This window comes from Micromesistius poutassou (genome assembly GCF_964030765.1).
Source record: "Micromesistius poutassou genome assembly, chromosome: 2".
In the NCBI taxonomy this organism is placed as follows: Eukaryota; Metazoa; Chordata; class Actinopteri; order Gadiformes; family Gadidae; genus Micromesistius; species Micromesistius poutassou.
The window spans coordinates 22,284,591-22,305,942 of NC_140272.1; the positions used below are offsets into that span (position 1 = coordinate 22,284,591).

Here is a 21,352-nt window from a genome sequence, read left to right on the forward strand (position 1 = left end):
CCTTATATGAGCCTCACCATCCATTTTATCAACGAGAAGTGGGCTCTTCAAAGCCGGAGCTTACAGACGGCATATTTTCCAGAGGACCACACTGCCGAAATTATCAGCCAGGGCCTGGAGGAGGCACTCGCATCATGGGGGCTTAGCGAAGACTGACAGATGTGCATCACAACTGACAACGGGGGCGAACACTGTCACGGCTGTTTCACTTAATCATTGGATTCGCCTCCAGTGGTCATGGTCTTCATCGGTGGTCATCAGTCATCGGCTTCATCTTGCCATTGCTAAGTAAAAAAAGACGTAATGAAAGTGCCTAAATGTAAGCTACTTAATGTTTTTGTGAGGGGATCAATAATAGGCCTATATGCTTCTTTTTTTCCTTTCCACAACATATTATTGGTCTCTCATCAGATCAATTTGATTAAAGTTGATCTGGTCTCTTACACTTCTTCAGAGAGAAGTGTAAGAGACCAGAGAATCCAAAGAGTTAGGGCTATATGGTATGGACTAAAATGTATATCACGGTATGATTTGAGGCATAGACGGTAACGGTATTAAATTAAATGCTTCTAAGGGGGTAAGACATTGGTTAGGCAGAAAAACTGCAATAGAAAAAATACAAAATCTTTTCTCAAGTTACTTCCATCTCTGAAAAACACTAATGTTTAATAGTATGGATTTCTTTCTCTACTTGCTCGCTGACCTTGCCGTAAAACTTCTGGCATCTCAATTTGGCTGAAGTGTGTGCGGGCAGGTAACGCTTACCTGGGATCGAGTGTTTTGACCACCTCTTTAAAGCCCTTTCTATTGACATTTTGAAAGGGAACCATGTCCTTACACAGGTAAACAGAGACGTTGTTTGATATCTCTTTCCACCACTGGCTTTTTTTGTCGTTAGGACTGGCTTTGGAAAATGCCTGTGGAAGCAATGTCTGAGATGCAGAGACAGCTTCCAGCACCAGTGTCTGTCTCGTACAGTGTTCGCAATAGCAGACTGCCTGAGAAGGCAGTATCGCTGTCAAATCTGTCCTTGGGAAAAGTAACGTTGCGCCAAATTGAAAATGAAACTACATTTCGTTACCAAATTTTCAGTAGTAACACGTAGTAACGCCTTTACTTTTTACATTAAAAAGTAGGACTGTATTTACGCGTTACTTACTTTGTAACGCGCACAACACTACTGGTCACACGCTATCATCAAAATCCATACCGTAGCGTGAATTCACACCGGTGTACTTTCTATACTGTTTATACCATACACCCCTAATTGGGGGTGTGCTAAAGAATGGTCAGTGCTTTTTCTTTCTCATGGAAAAAAAAATAAAAAAGAGAACTAGCAGCTGCTCAAGAGGAGCTCAAACTACCCCATCACAGGTTGATCAGAGTCACCCTAACCCTGTGGGGGTCCCGTCATTAGCAAGGGTACTGGAGCAGGAGAAGGCTATTGCAAAGGTTCTCTCAGCTGACGAAAAAAAAAAAAAAAGGCACTAAATTCTTTCATGGGCAGACATTGATGTCCTTGAGTCTGTCCACAAGGCCCTGAATCCTCTAGTTGAGTTCACTGACGCCCTCTCGGGTGACGCATATTGAGTGTCTCTTACATGAAACCTGTGCTGCAGCTCTTGAATAAGGAGGTCATGAAGCCAGAAGCTGATGACACAGAGCTCACCAAGACCATCAAGGCTACGGTCATCAACTATCTTAATGAAAAATACGATGATGCTGCTACTGGCTAACTCGTTTCAAAAATTCTGTATCGATATTTATCGAAAAATCTATATTTTTGACAACACTATTGTATTTGTGTCGTTTTTTTGTGATTGTGTAGTTATGTCGGTGTCTTGTGGGATGGGCAACTTGGGTGGCATGACATGAAAATAATCATCATCACCAAGTCACCACTCATGTTAAAAAGATAATACAAGAATAACATTAACAAGGTAAGCCCAGATCTAGGGTACGCAACACATCGAACAGTTCTGAATAAATCTTTTCCTGTGTGACTCAGTCATGCTGACGTACAGCTTCACCAGAAAAGGTCTGGGATCAGTCGCTAATGCGTTGCTAGGAGGGAAGGAGAGAGAGAAAGAGACGGGGAGAGAGAGAGGCAGGCGAAGCTGCAGGTTAACGAGAGTGTGAGTGTCTACTCTTTTCTCACACTGGACCGGACACGGCTGAAGCTAATTTCAGCACTGCCCGCCCCCACACACATTGCTCACTAACACTCATGTACCAAGACAAACCACCGACATTAAAATAACATCAGTACATTCGTTCTTTGTTTGTTCAAGTAGTTGATGAGATGACACTACAAGACCTTGTGGATGTGAAAGAAGAACGCAATGTACACGTGCCATCACCGTTTCTTTAACATATATGGAGGCCATGGCTCCGTTTATATCCGGCCATTGGGTGCGTTTGAATCAAGCATATCCATATTGGAAGGACAAGAGAGGAGGCATTCCCTCTCAACACAAACACTACACTTCTGAGACTTTACGTCAACATCAATCAGCTTCAATGTCTCCCAAAGAACGCTTGTTGCATTGAGACCCCAGCGTACGGGTACAGCGAGACCCACTGAGAGACACATCATGCACACGCCGGGTGCCTACCTGTGAGATGCGCGGATGCCCATACGTTGGTGCACAGAGAGGACAGAGGGGGGGCGTCGATAGCCCTCCCCAAGGGGTGTCCAGCAGGAGAGGAAAGACGAGTTCAGAGGAGGGACTAGAAATCGAGAGAGAAGTGGCACGAGAGAAGCGCAGTCTGCCAATCGGTGCTCAGGAGTTAACGCTAGAGATTTCTTTTTTTTACGGGTTAAGGTTAGGGCTACAGAGCCGAAATCAGCAAAGGACAGAGTGAAAGAACATGATTTGGAATATGACGGATGGAGGGAATAAAAAGTGGATATGAGTCAAAATGGAGATGAGCAGAGAAGAAAATAACAGGGAGATTAAGACGCTCTGCCGCAGGCAGATAGCTGGAGCACAGGACACCACTGATCGCTCTCTCTCTGGTTCACATGCACGCTCTCCCTCCCTCGTTCACCGGCTCCCTCTCTTTGACCGAGAACTCTCCTTGGCTGTCGTCAATTGCCAGGCCCCTCCCCTTTACCTCAGAACTGGGCCATGATTGGATGATGCAGTCCAGCACTGCATTGCAGGTGGAGGACAACAGCAGTTCTGCTGTTCATCTTAAGACCAAAACAAAACCGATTCCACTTCATTTTTCACTGTCGCTTTTCAAAAAAAGCTGTTGTTGTTGACTCATGAGGAAGAGTGCCTCACAGGGCTGTTTCCTGCCAATTCAATTGCCTAGGAACCTTCATTTATAGGCACTTAACACATGTGGCGAAGGAGACAGGGAGAAGGACAAACCAAGAAAGGAAAGTCGATTTAGAAATAAAATTACAAAACAAATAATTATGTTCCACTTATTATATCCGCATATTGTATTTTTTTATATTATGATTATAAAAATACTATATAATGCTTGAGGCTTTCAAGTGGCAAATCACTTGGGTCTGTATACCAAAAATATATCACGTACTACAACACTCATTACACAATGCTGAGTTGCAAGAGAATGCAAATCTTTTGGAATTAGTTGGTTAATGAATTTTTTATTTTAAAACACTTAATGTGACTTTTTTTATGCCACTAAAACCTTATTAAAGCTCATAATAATCTATCTAACAATCAACTTCCCTGTGAAAATAATTCACATGTATCATTAATAGACTGCATAATAAGGGACTAAAGTGTATGTACTATGGTCTAATTTGCAAATTCAGAGATAATCAACTAATTTAGTGCTCAATAAGCCGGTTTCTTTGACTGTTGACTGCTGACTGAGTTCCCTATAGACTTTGCTTGAGCAAAAGCAAAGTAGCACTTGCAGAAAACCCCAAGACTGCTTTCTTTTATTGAACCTTGTCCGCTCAAAGTGTGCTCTGGTTCGCTTCTACCTTCCATCCAAAACAAATCAAAGAAAACAAGGAAACCTATTTAGGTCTGCATGCGACCCCTAGTAACCCTCCCAGCTGGATGTGAAGCATAGACTTATAAATCCAGCAGCAAATGCCTGGACAGCAGTTGCAGGTGTCAGCCGTTAGGGCTGATGGAGATAGGAGCTGATGAGGTGTACAATCAAAACTCTACAATAACAACACTACAAACATGGTCATGAGCAAACGTCAAAAGAAAATGCACATTGCATCTCTGCACTCTACTAATCCTTTAAAATCCTAGGTATTCCCATTTGTCCCTTAACATAAAGCAAGTAATTGGTTTTCAGAGTGTATAAAGTAGACCTTCGGGCTAAACTAGGAACTGACCCATCTCTGAAAGCGAGAAATAGGACCGAGCCCAGCAGATTTCAGACCTCCATTATTCTATACAAATCCTTTATTTCCCTTCTTAGACAAGACTACATTAACTGCTGTGGGTGTTGGGTAAAAGAGAGCGAGATCGAGAAAAAAAAGGAAGAATTGGAGGGAGGACAGGGAGAAAGAGCCAGAGTAGGCTGCAGATAATAAAGATGTGATGGGTTATGTAATCAACCGCAGTTGTAGCTGGGAGAGCACACACGACCAAAATGAAATGAGGGGGAGAAAAAACTGCAGGGAAAATATCAAGCAACATCAGCTATTTCTGTTTAATCTCCGGGGAGTGGACAGAAGCCTTGTGTGTTTAGGCACTGGATGCTTCAGTAAGAGCCACAACGGAAGGGCAAACAACAACAAACACGGGACAGAATCACAGGAAGCCCTCAAAGTAAAGAGGGGAACATTACACTATCCGAGTTTGAAGAATCAGTTTACCATGTACTATAGAGGGAGATAGAATGGAAGGGGAGACTACTTTTGCAGATGAATAATCTGTTTTCCTCCTCACAGCTACATGCTCAGGTTTTCTGTTACCTGCAACCTGGTGAGGCAGCAGGAGCAGACATGTGCTGCTCTATTTAATATGGATCCGCTCATCAATAAATCAGCCCAGTAGCCTGCTGACTCGCGCAATGCATGCAGACACTTGCAGAAACACGCCTTTCCCCCCCGCCCCCCCCCCCCCCGATAGATCACACTTCAAACATCAAGTAAAGGCTTGTACTAATACACACACACATGAACAAAAAGGGCATACACACAAACACAGTAGTGCGCAACTCACTTGCACCTGAGGCCGCTGGCTAGCTTAACCACAGCTGTGTTGATGGAGAAGATCCAGTCCAGTAACCACATTTCCCAGGGGACACCTGGCTAAGGCTATGTTGAAATGACACTGAGCTATGAGTTAGACGAGCAGTGCGCTTGAATAGGCTCTCGGCCCGCGTCCTCTCTGATGTAGTGCTCTTTCACTGTCTTCTGGCCGAGTCCCACGCACTGGGCCGTTATCAAAACAGAGCCAATGAGGCGACATACAGCAGGAGGGAGGGAGGAGTGAGTGTAAAGGAGAACGAAAGGAGACAGGAGGGATGAGGGGAAAGAGGAGACAGGGAACGGGAGATGAGGAGCGACGCTGGGAAAGGGGAACGCTGTAGTGCACTTCGCAGACCCTAAGTCGACTGCGAGTGATGCGTGGAACAGTAAGAAATGTGATGCCGTTAGAAGGTCCGCAAAACACAGACACGTGATAACGACATCTAGACTTCAGCATGGTAGTAACTGACAGATTAAAAAAATATAACAAAACAGTGAGTCACACTTTCAGTTTGTTATTAGTGTTCTCACGTTACTGGACTTTCTAACTTTGATACAATACCTTGAGAAATATCGATATTCGATACCATTTTCAATGCCACGGGTAAAACTTCTTTACAACAGCAAGGGCTATAATATGTCATCTTGGTGCCAAAAGCACGAAGACTGTTGACTAATACTAATACTGCTGACAAATAGGCCTGTCACAATAACAAATTTAGCTGGGCGATAAATTGTCCCGGAAATTATTGCGATAATATTGCCGTTTTGAGACCATTTTCAACTAATGTAATGATAATGGTATAATAATGAAAGTACACCCTTTCAAAGATCAATAAACTTATTTATAACACTGGAACTGGAAGACATTTTAATTATCCAAAATAAATAAACAAAACAACCAAAAACAATAAATAAAATGGACTCAGTCTATTTCAACAAAAAATGCACTTGAATAATAAAAAAACAACAACCAAAAACAATAAATAAAATTGAAATAAAAACTACATGAAGCAAACTACACTGTCTGTGAGTGCGCACCATTTGCACTGTCCTGTTTGTACTTTGTCGACTAAATGCCCGAGTGATTGTGGACTGACGGGAAGACGGAGACGTCCCATGATATTAGGGATGGGCTTGATTAATCGATGAGCAATCACTGATCATTAAGAATTTTGTCGATCACGTGATATTTTTATCGTTCAAAAGGAGGTTGTGTTGCATAGTGTGAGAATGGAACATCCAAGCCATTGCTTGGCTGTTCTTTGGTTCTTGTGGGAATTGGAATACAAATTTTGTCTTTTTGAATTGTTTCCAAACATTTAAGAGCGCCATAGGTTCATTGATTGGCTTTTATGAGTGGCCTACATTTATTATTATTTTTTACAAGTATTTATTTTATTTATTTTACAAGTAGTTGTTCCCTTAAACTGGTTTGTTTGATTATTGTTGGCGATTTGAATTGTTTCCCGTGTTTAAGAGCGCATTGTTCGTCTTTTACAAGCACCGCATAGGCATCATTGAGAAAAACATGCAGTATTTTGAATTTTCTACCAACTGGAATTTTTATAATTGCCTATAGAAAAATAACGATTAAATCGATAATTTATCATTAATTTTATTGATGATCGATGGTTAATTTTATTGATGGATCAAGGACATTTCTTAAAATGCCCATCCCTACATGATATGTTGAACTCATTGCTTGTTGGCCGGAAACGGAAAGGGGTGCTGTTTACGTTTGGTTGTAGTCTTTTCGCTCGCTTCTCCATCTCAACAGTAGGTCTAGAACCGAGCGAAAAGACTACAACCAAACGTAAACAGCCCCCCTTTCCGTTTCCGGCCAACGAGAAACGAGTCTTCCAACAGAAATCAATGGGATTTAATAAATGTGATAAATGTGCAATAAAACACGACAGAAACTGTATTTCGCTACGATACTTGATTTGGAACATCAACCAACACCACTAACCACTCGGTGAGTTTCACATTTCTGAAAACGAACATTTAGGGTTGTTTTAAGGACAGGTTTGGTCATGCCCGTGGCCAGCCATTCTGAAGCAGGCAGGGGCGATTCGAAATGAGCCAAATACCCGAGACAGGACCAATAGTCAAAATTTCTGCGTCATCTTAAGACAAACCAGAATCTCAGAATCCCAGAACCTCAATGTTCATAATACCGGAATTGTCCTTTAAGTGGTTTCATTTGGTTTGAACCCGAAGTGCTCCCACACGGCAGCTGTCGTGTTCGGCTTTGAAACAAATTCCATCTTTGTTTTTTATTCTGCCAAGTCTCAACTAGCGTTTTCTCTGGCTTGCTACTCCTCACAGGGCTCTCATGCTGCACTCCGTCATGTCCTTCGGGAAGACGGGCGTGAACGGGCTCTGACTCTAACACCAGGGCTCCGCCTCCCCACAGAGACGACGCGGCTGGCAAGGGACTGACACGACTCGAGGGTTCCTCATCACGCCAAGGCAGAGAGAGGGGTCTGTCGAGACCGAAGCTCTGGAGTGAAAACACTTGTCATCCAGTCTCTTTGATAGACACAGGAAATCGAATTTGAATTATCGCGGCTGGCGAAATTATCAAACTCATTTAAATTGATCATGCGATTAATTGATTTATTGCTTATCCCGACAGGCCTACTGACAAATACACCAAATAGCGCTGAAGAACATGTGTTCTGATTGAAGGCAATTTACCTATCTCCTCAGAAACCTTCTCTAAGCCATTGATTGTAAACACTGTTTAGTTTCAAAATTAGGCCCAGACACTGAATTATCTGTTTTTGGTGGTTTTATGCCATCAAACTTAACTTTGAAGTAAACATCAAAGGTAAGAAGAGGAAGATTTTTGGTTGTAAAAAGAAAAGGTGAAGTTTGTTCTTTATTGTTATTTGCGAGTTTTAGTCCGAGTGAATTGGTTAGGGTTAGGCTGTTGGAATCAGTGGAGGCTCAGCTTTCATATAATGTGTAGTTCTGGCAGCACAAATTTCATGAAAAAGATAACTATTGCTGTGCATGTGCCCAGCGACTTTCCTTGGTAATTTTCCTCAGAGCCAAAGTTCTTCTAAACCAGTGGCAATTTCTCTAAGACTGCAAGGGAAGCTCAGCTTCCACTAAAATTTCCAAAATTAAATGGTCAAATATATACTGTTGTGTTAACATTTCATTGACTAAAAATGCGTTAGAACACGTCCATCTGCTTATCGCAGGTCGACTGACTCGATTTCCTTCTCATACATTCCCGTAGCGTCACAGTGCATTTGCCTGTTGAAGCTCAGCGTCCATCCACTTCAATGGGGCTGCATAGAACAGCAGTGTTTCCCATACAGACCAATGTGTGGCGCAGCGCCACAGATTCAATTTTATTTTATTTTAACGCAAAAAAGTATAAATATCTCACGCTCTCACAACAAATGTCACGGCAAAAAAAGAAAAATACCCGTTATATCTCTTGTTGCTTCGGACGAGCGCTAAATTGCTGGGGCTGTCACCCCCCCTCCCCCCACCCCGTCAACAACTCTGCCAGCCCGTACCAACCCTCCCCCCCTTCCCCCTGTCAACAATCCCGTCCGCCCACAATCCAACACAACAATCCCGTCCGCCCACAATCCAACACAACAATCCCGTCCTCCCGCAACCCAACCCTATAATGTAAACATTATAAGATTCTACAGAGTCTCACTCCGGCCAAAAACCAAAAGTTGCCAACCCTGCAGGGGGGCACCACACATTGCTACCTGGTCTGTGGGAAACACTGGAACAGCTTTTTTTAGTGCGTCGAAAGTGCGATTATGTCCCTCCCAAGGACGCTCAGCGTCTCTGGGGGTGAATGGAGGAGTGGGCTGGCCTGGACACTGGGCTTCTGTGTGATGATTGGAGGGTTTGCGAAAGACTGAGTTGCCGTTTGAGTGACAGCGATTTTGAACTATAAAACGTCGCAGGATCTCTCTTTAGTCGAGCGAGTCGAAAGACAAACTGCAACCAATTTCTTGATATTTGCTTGGCGAAATTGCCAGACAATTTTCATCGTAGATTTCATACACTTATACACTCAATTCCTTGTTTCAGTTTAACATAATTCTCACATTTCCTTGTTCAAGTTTAATATTGTTTTGGTAGTTGGCCATCACTTTGATTCAGGGAGCCTGATTGATTCAAGTCCTGTATTCAGATCAGGACTTGCAGGGTGACAGGGGAAAGCTGTGTGATTTCTTGGTGTTCCTTAAAGACATGGAGTTGGACAGTGCAATGCCTCAGCATTACAAACTGTTCTCATTAGTGGCAACAATTGGAGCTACATCTGCAGGTATAGAAAGGAGCTCCTCCTGTTTAAAGCAGCTCAGGTCCTACACCCGTAACACAATGGGCCAAGGCTGTTTAAGCAGCCTAGCTCTGCTGGCCATTGAGAGGACACTGGTCAAGTCACTGGAAAATACAGCTAGTTGGTATGACAAGGGTCACAGAGCATTTGTGACCCTTGAATAGAGAGCAGAATTTACATATACATAAATTGACAATTTATATGATGTAGGCCGAAAATGAGCTTCACCTCTTTGAAAGACCAGCAGCCTCCACTGTTCTAAACAGCACTCCTGCCGAAGACAGCGAGTAAGTGCAGCTGGTATTTGTGTGAAAAAATTCTGTATAGATATTTATCTTAAAAAATAATAATAACACTATTGCTTATAGACTGAGCTTATTTTGGGAGGAACACAAGTTCGGAAATCAATGCAATATGAATTAGACTAATACAAGGCAACTCGGAAAGTTAAACAGAAAAGTATGAGTAAGTTGGGTCAGGGGGGCTAGTCTCACAAATCAGACTTTGGATCGATTATCTATAGTCTGATAGCAAACCAGTTAAACTCTGTGTGTAATTTCCTTTCACTTCATATTTTTTTTGACCAATCACACTGCTGGAGGCTGAGAACGATAAGCTTGGTTGGGCCATGACAAACTCTGCCACTATTAGTAAATGGTACAAAAGTGTCCTTTAGGGTTTCACATTAACACTGTGTTGACTAGCCGGTTTTCTTCAGTAGAATACTTTCTTTAGGAAACATGAAACAAAGTCCAACTATGCCCCTTTCAGTTTTTCTTGACAGGATGTGTTTTGAATCGCGGTCATATATACTTCTGGATAATTTCGGTCAGTGATCGATCTATGGTATTCGGTCTACTTGACACACTGGCGGTCTGTTTTTTTGTCAGTCCGAGTGCAAATACCCATGAGTCCAAGATAAGTCTGAGACAAGAAAAAATTAAAACTCTCAAGTCCAGTCCGTTTATCCAGTGTCCTTACCAAAGCCATGGTCACCGTTGATCACATCTTTCCCTATGAACTCAGCTATCGCCAGAGTAATTTTGTGGTTTTGATCTTGTTCATATGGAGTTGTATTCTTCATCTACTGCTCTCACTCGCATGTCACATGAGTGGAGGGTAAAGAAGCGTACAGGTGAACCCCGCGTGGACCCTTTTTGCAGATTCCGACCCTCTGATTGGTTAGATTGTGTAACATTAAAACACACACTTTATTTAATTTTTTCTTTTGGCGATTTGAAAAATCGCTTTCTATTACATTGCGATATCGGTTTGAACTTGCCCCAACTACAGCCCTAGATATTATTGTTGTTACTTATCATTTTGATTAAGCAGACTTGTACAGCAAACAGTGAATTGAGATACTTGTCATTAAGGAGCAGGCAGAGGTCAGCCTCTTGCTCAAGCATGCCTAAAGGGAGGTGGCGGACATGGGAATCAAACTCGGTACCTTAGACTGGGAGCCGCCAAACTATCTTTGCCCAAAATAATTGAGTCTAATATAACATGAAAAGAGCTGTGTTTAGAATTGTAAATACAATCCCCAGTATTTGCAATACAATAATACAACTCATTGCTGCTTTGTTGATTACATATGATGTTATACATGTTACTAAATGGTAAAATAATGGAAATAGTCTTTGCTTTTCAATAATAATACACACAAGACAAACCCCCCCCCCCCCCCCCACACACACACACACACACACACACACACACACACACACACACACACACACACACACACACACACACACACACACACACACACCATGTTTTCAACTGTTATCAATATGCATCACACTATGCAGTGACCATGTCAATGCCGATCTGAAATCAAACGATTGTTTGGTATATTGACACGCATACAGATACAAACAATATGTATGCTAAAAATGATAGACTTACTTTTTACTAGGCTTCTTTGGCTTGGTCCTTTTCTTTCTCGCTTGCATGGCAAGTACTAACAAAATAGGATAGAGATGATACAGTGTCATTTACATTCATGCAAAAACTACGGCGCCTAATCTGCATAAATGAATGGAGAGAGTTGGCTGGGCTGCAGGAGCATTAACTTGAGACACGGTGGCTTTCCGCCTATATTATATATGTATATGCAATACCATTAGCTATACTAGGTCTAGTATTCTCTGCCTTTTGAACACCAACATGTGTGATTCATACAACATCCAGCTCACCGCTTATCAGCCGCCATTCTAAATAGGACTTCAATATAATGACAGTAACATTGCGTCTATTACTAAACAAGATACATGGAAGGCGCATTTAGGTGCTGCGGACTGAATACACGCAGTTGACCACAGCACATGTCCAGGTTTCTGGTCCGACGCTTGTCAATACGAGGTCTGAGCACACAGCGCGGTGTGTGTCACACATGTCGCTGTAACGCCGGCCCTGACAGCATATCTGTTCAAACCGGACACTATCTTGGTTGCGTTTATTTGTACCACGCAAAGTGTAGCGGGTGGCTCACAAACATGCCAACCAAGTTTCCCCACTGTTAGCATAAAGTTCGGGCGCATGGACTTCTCCAGTGTGGATGCTACTAGTAGCCGCTAGCAGCTAGCCTCATCCCAGCACATTGGCAGAGGCTAGCTGCTAGCTCCTAAAGCGCTTAGTCTTCCTTTTTCTTTGTTTAGCGGCAACATCGCGTCGGCAAACTTTCAGAAACTAGTGTTGGATGAGAGAAATGACCCCCCCTATTGTATTTAACAGTGAAAGAGCCTTTGTGGTTATACTTCACCTTTTCTCTCCATACTGATGGCGGGATAGACAGTCTGTTGTCAAACTGTGCTGATAGAGCCTCGCATCGCAGAGCGCATGCGTGTTATTCTGATCCAAAAGCCCTCTCACTCTCCTCTGTCACACACACGCACACACACACGCACACACACACACACACACACACACACACACACACACACACACACACACACACACACACACACACACACACACACACACACACACACACACACACACACACACACACACACACACACACACACACACACACACACACACACACACACAGTATATATACAGAGCCTACTAGATGTTCATTTCTATAATGGCTTTTTCGAGTGTTTCTGAAAAGTACAGCATTTCAAAAATTCATTCATGCATCGTTAAAATGATCCACAACACATGTTCAGGTATTATATAGAGGGATAAATAAAACTAGAAAATGAGTGCTGTAATGCAAAGTGAAGGTTGAAAATATGTTTTAGTAAAGCCATATAGTTTAAGACATAAAGAAATGTAAAATGGCTTAAATGAAGTGAAGTGAGGAGAAGGGATTTAAACAGTCTAAATGGAGTAAACAGTGTTCAAATGCACACCATTTAAAAAAAATGTAAAATGGTGGGAAACAAATGAAGTGAAGAGTTAAATAAATAACTAATGTGATCAAGTTTGAATACATTTGAGATAAAATATAAAATAGCTTAGCTGTTCTGATTGTGTGTGTGTGTGTGTGTGTGTGTGTGTGTGTGTGTGGTAGTAGTAACTTGGTAGTAACATAAACCAGAGAATTGTGTACAGTCAACGCCAGCTCGATTAATGGCCGTTTCACAAGGTGGGCGACTATGAACGCTAACTGGGCCAAAACGTTTGTCAAAATAACGCCTCCACGCGTAGATATATAACTTCTCCAGGAGCATAAAACATACACCTGGGCTTACAGATGTCATATTTTTACGTGTGCAACTTTGCGTCTGATGTCAGAAGTAGAAATAATTACCCCTGGAAGATTTGCTGCAATACTAGCAGCCAGCAATTCATGTGTTCCAAAGTATACATTTGACATGTTGCAGTGTGGGCTCCATGGTGGATATATAATACTATATTGCTATTTATTCATGACTGGGAACTGCAAACTGAATTGTCCACTTCTGGGAATCTGAATCTTTGTTGAGAAGATGCGCGACTCATGCACACGCCAGGAATGATTCACTCTGCAGAGGCCTGTGCTCTCCAGACGCCTTTCTACAGAGAATCATTTGAAGAGTTGCTGACAGTTTTGTCACACATTTCTTTTCCTTTCAGAAATAGTAATAGCCTATATCATGGCAGCATTAGACATTTGAGGGGTGTGATGTCCGCATTTATTCCAGCCTATGCTGGTCTAGGTTGTATCGTGGCCTTTTATAAGATGTTTATCAACGACCAGTGACAGCATTTCTCCTGGACATAAAAACGGACATAATATTACTTCTCCAGAAGTAAAAAAACAGATGCCTGGGCTTACAGACGTCATATTTTTACGTGTGCCACGCAGAAGTAAAAAAGTAATGTAATTTCTTGTATTAATATTAATTACGTAAAAAAGTAATTGTCGTGTACTGATGACATCATTACGTCAACGTGGTAACGGGCATTCATGAGGAAGACACTTGGGAGTAAAGTATGGTGAAATGTGGCCGCGTCAGAGGTCCGCAGTTTCCTGGGTTTGGCTGGGTCCAGTAGCAGATTCATACCCGAGTTCGCCGCCATCTCAGAGCCGCTGCAGAGACTGACCAAGAAGGATGTGCCATTTGTCTTTGGCCCAGAGCAGAAAGAGGCATTCGAGAAGTCAAACTCAAGAAGAGGTTAGCTGAGGCAGGCACACTTGCATACTTTGACAAAGACACCCCCACAAAAGTGATAGCTGATGCAGGGCCGGTGGGCATAGCAGCAGTTCTGATACAGGAACAGCAGGGAGTTATGGTGCCTGTATGTTATGTGAGCAGGAGCCTGACAGACTGTGAGAGGAGATATTCTCAAACGGAGCGCGAGGCCCTGGCACTGGTTTGGGCATGTGAAGGCCTACACCCATACGTATATGGCAAGAGGTTCGACCTGGTAACAGATCATAAGGCTCTGGAGGTGATCAATACAGGTCTAGTATATATATATATATAGTATATCACAGTTCCAAGACTTCTGTCAAGACAATGGCATACAGCATGTGAAGACAAGTGGGCACAAGCAAACGGAGAAGTCGAGAGACAAAACGCGTCAATCATGAAATGGATCCGCATCACACAGGCGGAAGGACTGGACTGGCAAAAGGAACTATGAAGGTACGTCACCATCTACAGATCCCTTGACCACTCCACTGCTGGCAGGAGACCCTGATGGGGTCATCATGTTGGGAAAAACTGTTGGGAGACATGTTGGGAAAAACAGTCTGTCTAGTTACTTGACCAGATAAAATGAGACGGAGAGGTAATAAAGTCTGTCAGCACGAGGGCCTCGGATTTATTGAGTAAAGTAGCAAAGGTAATACTGATTCATAAAGCGTGAGAGATCGAATATTCTACGTCCCCTAACAGCGCTGAGGTCATCTGGAGCTTCGCCTCCGTGGAAGTTCTGCTTCAGAAGAGCACCCGTGATTTGGTGCATGAGAAACTTATAGTATCTTTCCTAGCCAGGTGTGTGTGTTAGACTTTGTGTGGGTTATCGAGGGTTCTCTTGTCCCTGAGCCTCCGGGTTGTGTTGTCTTTCTGTGTGATATGTGTGTCCTCGCCATCTAGCTGTGGCAGAGTGTTCTCCGCAGACTGATAGGGAGGGGGCTCGAGGGGTCATCTTGACGACGTCTTGATGACGTTATAACGTCAACATGGTAACGTGCATTCATGAGGAAGACACTTGGGAGTAAAGTACGACGAAATGTGGCTATCGGTGTGTGTGTGATTAAATTCGGTTCTACTGGCTTAATATGCAGTTAGAAGTGTAACAGTAATGACGCCTGGACGAAAAGAAATGTGCGACAAAACTGGCAAGGTGTCATGTTAACACGCTGCGTTTACATTCATACTAGCCACACATCCAAGTATTTATTTATTTATTTGTTTATTTAACAGGGACAGTGCACATTAATCAACACATCAGTTTTCACATGAAGTGTAAATGGGCCAGAGTTAGCCACAGGCTAATTTTCATCTGTAGTCCCTGGGCAGGTTGTTAAACAAGGTAATGGTCGTAAAATCTTGCGTACAGAAACATATACAGTACAATACAAGAATAAGTAAACACAATATAGTAAACACAATATGGGGGACAGAACTACAAGAGGAGTAATACTACGTGAAGCTAGTGATTACATATTTGATTTGCTTTAAGCCATCTTTTGAGGTTAAGTTTGAAGGTCACATAGTTGTTGGTCTTTCTTAGTTCGGTAGGGAGGTTATTCCAGTGATGGGAGGCTCTAACGTAGGGTGACCAGACGTCCCCAGTTTCCGGGGACAGTCCCTGTTTTCAGTGACCTGTCCCCGACTACTGCTGTCCCCGGAAATGTCCCCGGATTTCACTGTGACTGAAAGATCCGACCCCCCCCCCCCCCCCCCGTCAACAATCCCGTCCGCCCGCAAACCCCTACCACCCCCCCCCACACACACACACCCCGTCCCGTCCGCCAGGGTAAGGCCAGTGTCCCCGTTTTAGTTTTCCTAGGACAAAAACACTACATGTTTGGAGGTTTTTACACCGCTGAACCCAAAATGTCCCCGGATTTTGTCTCAGAAATCTGGTCACCTTACTCTAACAGAGAAGACTGTTTTACCAAACACACTACATCTGAATGGGACCTCTCAGTCCCCTCTTGTAGTTGCTCTTGTTGTTACTGTCACCACTTTCCCTTCGATCCATGAACTGTTGCAGTGGTGGAGGTGCAAGCCCATTTAGTACCTTAAAAGAGAGACGTACATCTGCAAAATATTTGAAGCTTTTGAAATTGAAAAGGTTGTATTTTTGAACTATATGGCAATGATGGTAACGGTTGGGTTTTTGATCAAGTGTTTTTAATGTCTCTTTATAAAGTGACTCTATGGATTTTAGGTTTGTGACATTTGTCTGTGACCAGGTTGTGAAGCAGTATGTTATGTGTGAAAAGATCATAGCGTGCATGAAGAGTTTTGCTGCATCTGTTGTTAAATGTGGTCTTATGTGCCTGAAATTAGATAAATTGAATTTAATTGTTGTTTTTATTTAAATGTTTTTTAAATGTCAAGTTTGAGTCTAGTGTGATTCCAAGATATTTAAATACTTATATAATATATTTAGATACTACCTGAATACTGCTTCCATTGCTGAAAACGTTAGGGTGAACGGAGTCTGTTGAGTTGTGAGAGAAGAACATACAAACAGTTTTGTTTGTGTTCAGATGTAAGCATGAGTTCCTCAACCAATCATATACATGGACCATGGCTGCATTTAGTCTTTCTGCTGCTAGTTGTTTGTTTTCAGCGTGTACATGAAGAACTGTGTCATCGGCGTACATGTGTACGGAGACAGTTGAGCAGACAGAAGGCAGGTCGTTTACATATAAACTTATTTCTCCCAGTTAATTTATTAAGGTTTTCCCAGATCAATTTCCCCTTGCACCTTCTATTACTTTGATTTTAAAAAAATCTGCTTTAGCTCTCCTTAAGTTCCTTACTACCTTGTTTCGAAGGCTTGTGAAAATCTGCCTATCACTAATGACACCAGATTTGAGCGATCTCTTCAGGGCAAAGTCACGCTCTCTCATCTGCTGCCAGAGGGCGCCACTGAGCCATGGCAGTATATTCTTTTTTCTAGGTCTACACTGCACATTTTTTATAAATGGTGAGACTACTCTATTTGTGGTTGTCACAAAGTTGTGACTACTACTCTCTACGTCTTGGCTACACAGAATATTAGACCAATCGGTTTCTTTTAAGAGTCTTATTTAGATTGTCACTCATTTTTGGGAATTCTCTGATGGAAGGATTTTGTTTTTTTGATATTGTTAAACCGTTTACTGGTGAGTTTCCTCACCAGTAAAGTGATGTTATGGTCAGACATACCCGTTATCAAATTATAGGATTTTGTTATTCTCTCAGGCCTGTTTGTAAACATTAGATCAATTTGTGTCTGAGAGGAGTTTGTTAGTCTAGTTGGATCATGGTGATATCTGAAGGTACATTTTTTTTCCTATCCGTGTGAGAAAAATAATGAATAGGCATATGCATAGGGTATATTTGGGTCTTTTTCGAAACTTTCCCCTAATGGGATTCTTCAGGGCTTTTTTTTCTCCTTACTTAGGACATATTGAGGATACAAAATCAGTTGAGTTTGCTTTTGTTGCAATTTGTTCAACCCTGACCCCTATTTTGGCTTAAAATTACTGGACTATTATGGAGACCTAGGATAGAGTGATCAGGCTGGAACTCCACCTTCTACACTGGCAAGTGTGAACGGAGGGTCAGAACAGGCAATGGATATGGAACATGGATATCGTGGACATAACATTGACAACTAACGTAATTGTATCGTCCCTTCTGGTCTTTGCCTGGTCTGCTCTCCATTTCTTTCACCTTTTCTGCCTCATTGCATTCTGCTATTCTTTTTTTCTTGCCTTGTTCTTGGTCTGTCTTATACTTCTTTGTTTCCCATAGAAGATACCTTTCCCTCCTCTCTGGATCCTGGTCTCTACGGGCGCGATAGCGCCATTGCTTCTCGGCTGCAGTTAATGGCATGTTACTAACAACTGTAAAAGTGTATAGCAAATTAAAAGTGATGTTAATTCTATGCAAATAAGACGGCAAGGTAAGGAGCATCAGTATACAATAAAAAACAGATGCATAAACAAACAATGGTTACTAAGCATGTGCTCGATGCTCATATGCTGCTGACTCATATGCCGCTGTTTTTGCCGCTGAAATTACTCACAAAATAACCTTTATAAATTGTCATGTCACTGAGTTGTTGTCCTAATCCTTAAATTGCATTTGAATGTTTTCCCCTGCAAATAACAAATACACCATATGTGACATGAGTTACGCAGCTTGGCCAGAATCTATGCTCCCTATTGCTCTGGGATATTAACAAGACTGAGAGTAACAGGACTGATGATTTCATGCTAATATGCTCATTACTAGCTAACAGGTCAAGGTCAGGAATGCACATGGTATGTAATCTGAAAGGTTATTACTTCTAGATATTGGTAATATCAGGATTAATACATAATTGTTTATATGTACACTTTAAATAATGTTAACAGGACTGATGTTGTATGCCGACCCCTCTCTAACTATCCTGATAGAACATGAAAAATAGGACATTTAAGAAGAGAGAAACCTTTTATTACAATGTGGAATCCACTTCCTCCAAATGATATCACTTCCTTGAAATTGTCACTTCCCGGGCAGTCAGGACAAGAGGTTTGCAGATGGCCTGCCTTACCACAATAATAGCATAGCCCCTCTCTTCTACGGCGATCCCTTTCAGCTTGAGAGAGACGGGTTCCTCCAATTCCAGGATCACTGGACGATGTGGACGCAGGACTCCAGGATGGAGCTGGAACATCAGCCGACCTTCGGACGTGAGGGAGACCAATGTCTCAAGGTCATTGGGTGTCTCCACGGTAGCCAACCCATCCTTCAGGACATCAGACTATGGAAGCATATATGTAGTAAAATTCAAATGGAAATGCAATTTGTAATTCAAATGGTAATGAAATTTGCAATTCAATAAGTCATTACATTATGCAATTGACAATTCATTATGCAATTTAATGTTATTTGTAAATACGTTATTCAAAGTGTATTTTAATATGCAAAGTGACAATGAAATCCTCAATAAAATTTGCAATAGTTATAACAATAAAAATAGAATAACATTGTCAAATTTTTTGAGTTCCTTTATTCAAATTGAAAAGCTATAGCGTCCCCGTGATTGCAATGCACTTCGCCACGCTCCGTGTGTTGCAAAATTCAAATGACATTTCAATCCGCAAATTAAATTGCATAATGAATTGTCAATTGCACAATGTAATGACTTATTGAATTGCAAATTACAAATTGCATTGCTATTTGAATTTTACTACATATATGCTTCCATATCAGACAGCCCATCATAGAAGGCTGAGATTAGAGCCGGCTCGTTCCACCCACTATCAGCTGCCAGGGTTCTGAAAGTAATTGCATAGTCAGCAGCACTGCCTAGTTCTTGTCGAAGTTTAAGAAGCCTTTTGGCTGCCTCCTGGCCAACTGCTGACCGGTTGAAGACACGCAACATTTCTTCATGGAAATTTGCATAGTTAGAGCAGATAGCGCCCTGCTGACCCCAGATAGCAGTCGCCCAGGCCAGAGCCTTGTCAGTCACTAGGGTGATTAAGTAAGCTATTCGAGATCGATCGCTGGGATACATTGAGGGCTGTAGTTCAAATGCCAAACCACATTGTGTCAAAAAGCCTCTGCACCCACCTGGGTTCCCATTATATCTCTGTGGTGCGGGCAGTCTTGGTTCATGACTAGGTGGTGCAGGGGACGGTGTCGGAGTTGGATTGAGAGCAGGTGCTGGAGATGGTAGATCCCCGATTCTCCGTACTTCTGTCAGTATATCATGTAGAGCTTGGTCGTGTTGTTGGACCCGTTGCCGCTGATCGGCCAAGACTCAGGCATGGGTGTCCATGGTAGCTCCGAAGCTGTTGAGGGTAGCCATGATGCGTTTGAGATCCGATAAATCCTGGGGGGCTGTGTCTGAGGTCCCTGCTGAGTCATCCATTGGCTTAGTCTTTCTGTCAGGGTTGGGACAAGGAGGGTGTAGACTCAAGCGCAGAGATGGCTTAACTTAGTGGTATTTATTGTAACCAAGTCCAAAGGGCAAACACACAGAAGATCAGAGAAGTTCAAAGTCAAAAATTTAACAAAGGCAAAATTCCAAAAAGCAAAAAGAAAACTAAACATAGGTAGACTCTTGGTCAAAAATGCAAAGAGTTCAAAGCGTCATACCAAAGGGCAAATCCGAGTGGGTAATCCAGAGAACAGGCAGGGGGGTCAAAACACAGTGAATCAATAATAATCTATCTTTCCAGGCTAAGCTCAGGTCAGAGTTCAAAGTGGCACAACAAAGACTAAGCACAGAACATTGTCAGAGGAAGGACTTAAATACATGGCTTGATTGGTCATGTGACAGGGGAAACGAGACACAGGTGACAGGAGTAATTGGGACTGCAGGGGAACAGGAAATACCTAAATAGCATATGTGCAGCCACTAGGGGCCGGCAGAGTCCAAAATGCCAATAAATATCTCAGAACCATGACAGTTCTTCTGTAATGGAAAAGTCCACATGTCGCTTACCTTTAATCATTGAAGCTGTCTTCTATCCCGTGTGTTGCCTAGCCAGCCCATCTATCACCTGGTGTTAACTAGTCCCTTTGTGGGTCACCTTATCCTGGGGTAAAGCGGTCACAGGGAAGCAGTGAGCCCTGACGCGTTCATCAGCTTGACGAGTTGAACTCTGATCTCATCAAAAGGTGTCATGGTCTGTGTAACAAGCAACGACTTTAAGGTGAACGGTCATGAGGTTCCTCTCGTCAGTCTAAGTATTGTTCATGATGGAAAGATGAGCTCAACGGGAGCATTAGTGCCAGGCAGACACGCGGCAAACGGACAAAATATAGATTTTTGTATGGGATCTCCCTGCTTCTGAAATGCGCGAACATCTCCGCCCAGCGCTCGTCCGCTGGGTGGACAAGCTCTGCATTCCACTGATTACAACACATTGTTGAAATCATGCATACGTTAGACAGGTTTATTTTCTACAACTGTTGTGTTCTTTTTAGCCGTTAGAAGTCTCATCTGTCCTAGAGGCAATATCTCAAAGAAATTGCAACAAGACAGAGACAGACAGACAGACACACGGACAAAGACACAAAGAAAGAGAGACACAGACAGACAGACAAAGACGCAAAGAGAGAGACACACACACACACACACACACACACACACTCGGGCAGTCATTATGACGATGGCTAAATTGTTATGTCAACATGTTCGGCATCAATGCTGTGGGG

General features: G+C 42.6%; 2 protein-coding genes across 2 annotated transcripts in view; both read right to left on the reverse strand.

Moving 5' to 3' along the window:
• Positions 1-12,357, reverse strand: part of LOC311338687 (SRSF protein kinase 1-like) — a 32,082-nt gene extending 19,725 nt beyond the window's left edge. Inside the window, exons 1-2 of the mRNA XM_084464000.1 lie at positions 12,295-12,357; positions 11,439-11,493 (exon numbers count right to left, since the gene is read on the reverse strand). Of these exons, the coding sequence (XP_084320126.1) occupies positions 11,439-11,493; positions 12,295-12,307 (68 nt within the window). The 5' untranslated portion in view covers positions 12,308-12,357. The remainder of the gene's footprint in view (positions 1-11,438; positions 11,494-12,294) is intronic.
• Positions 1-21,352, reverse strand: part of LOC311338262 (uncharacterized protein) — a gene marked incomplete at both ends in the record, with an annotated part of 195,904 nt that overhangs the window by 36,265 nt on the left and 138,287 nt on the right.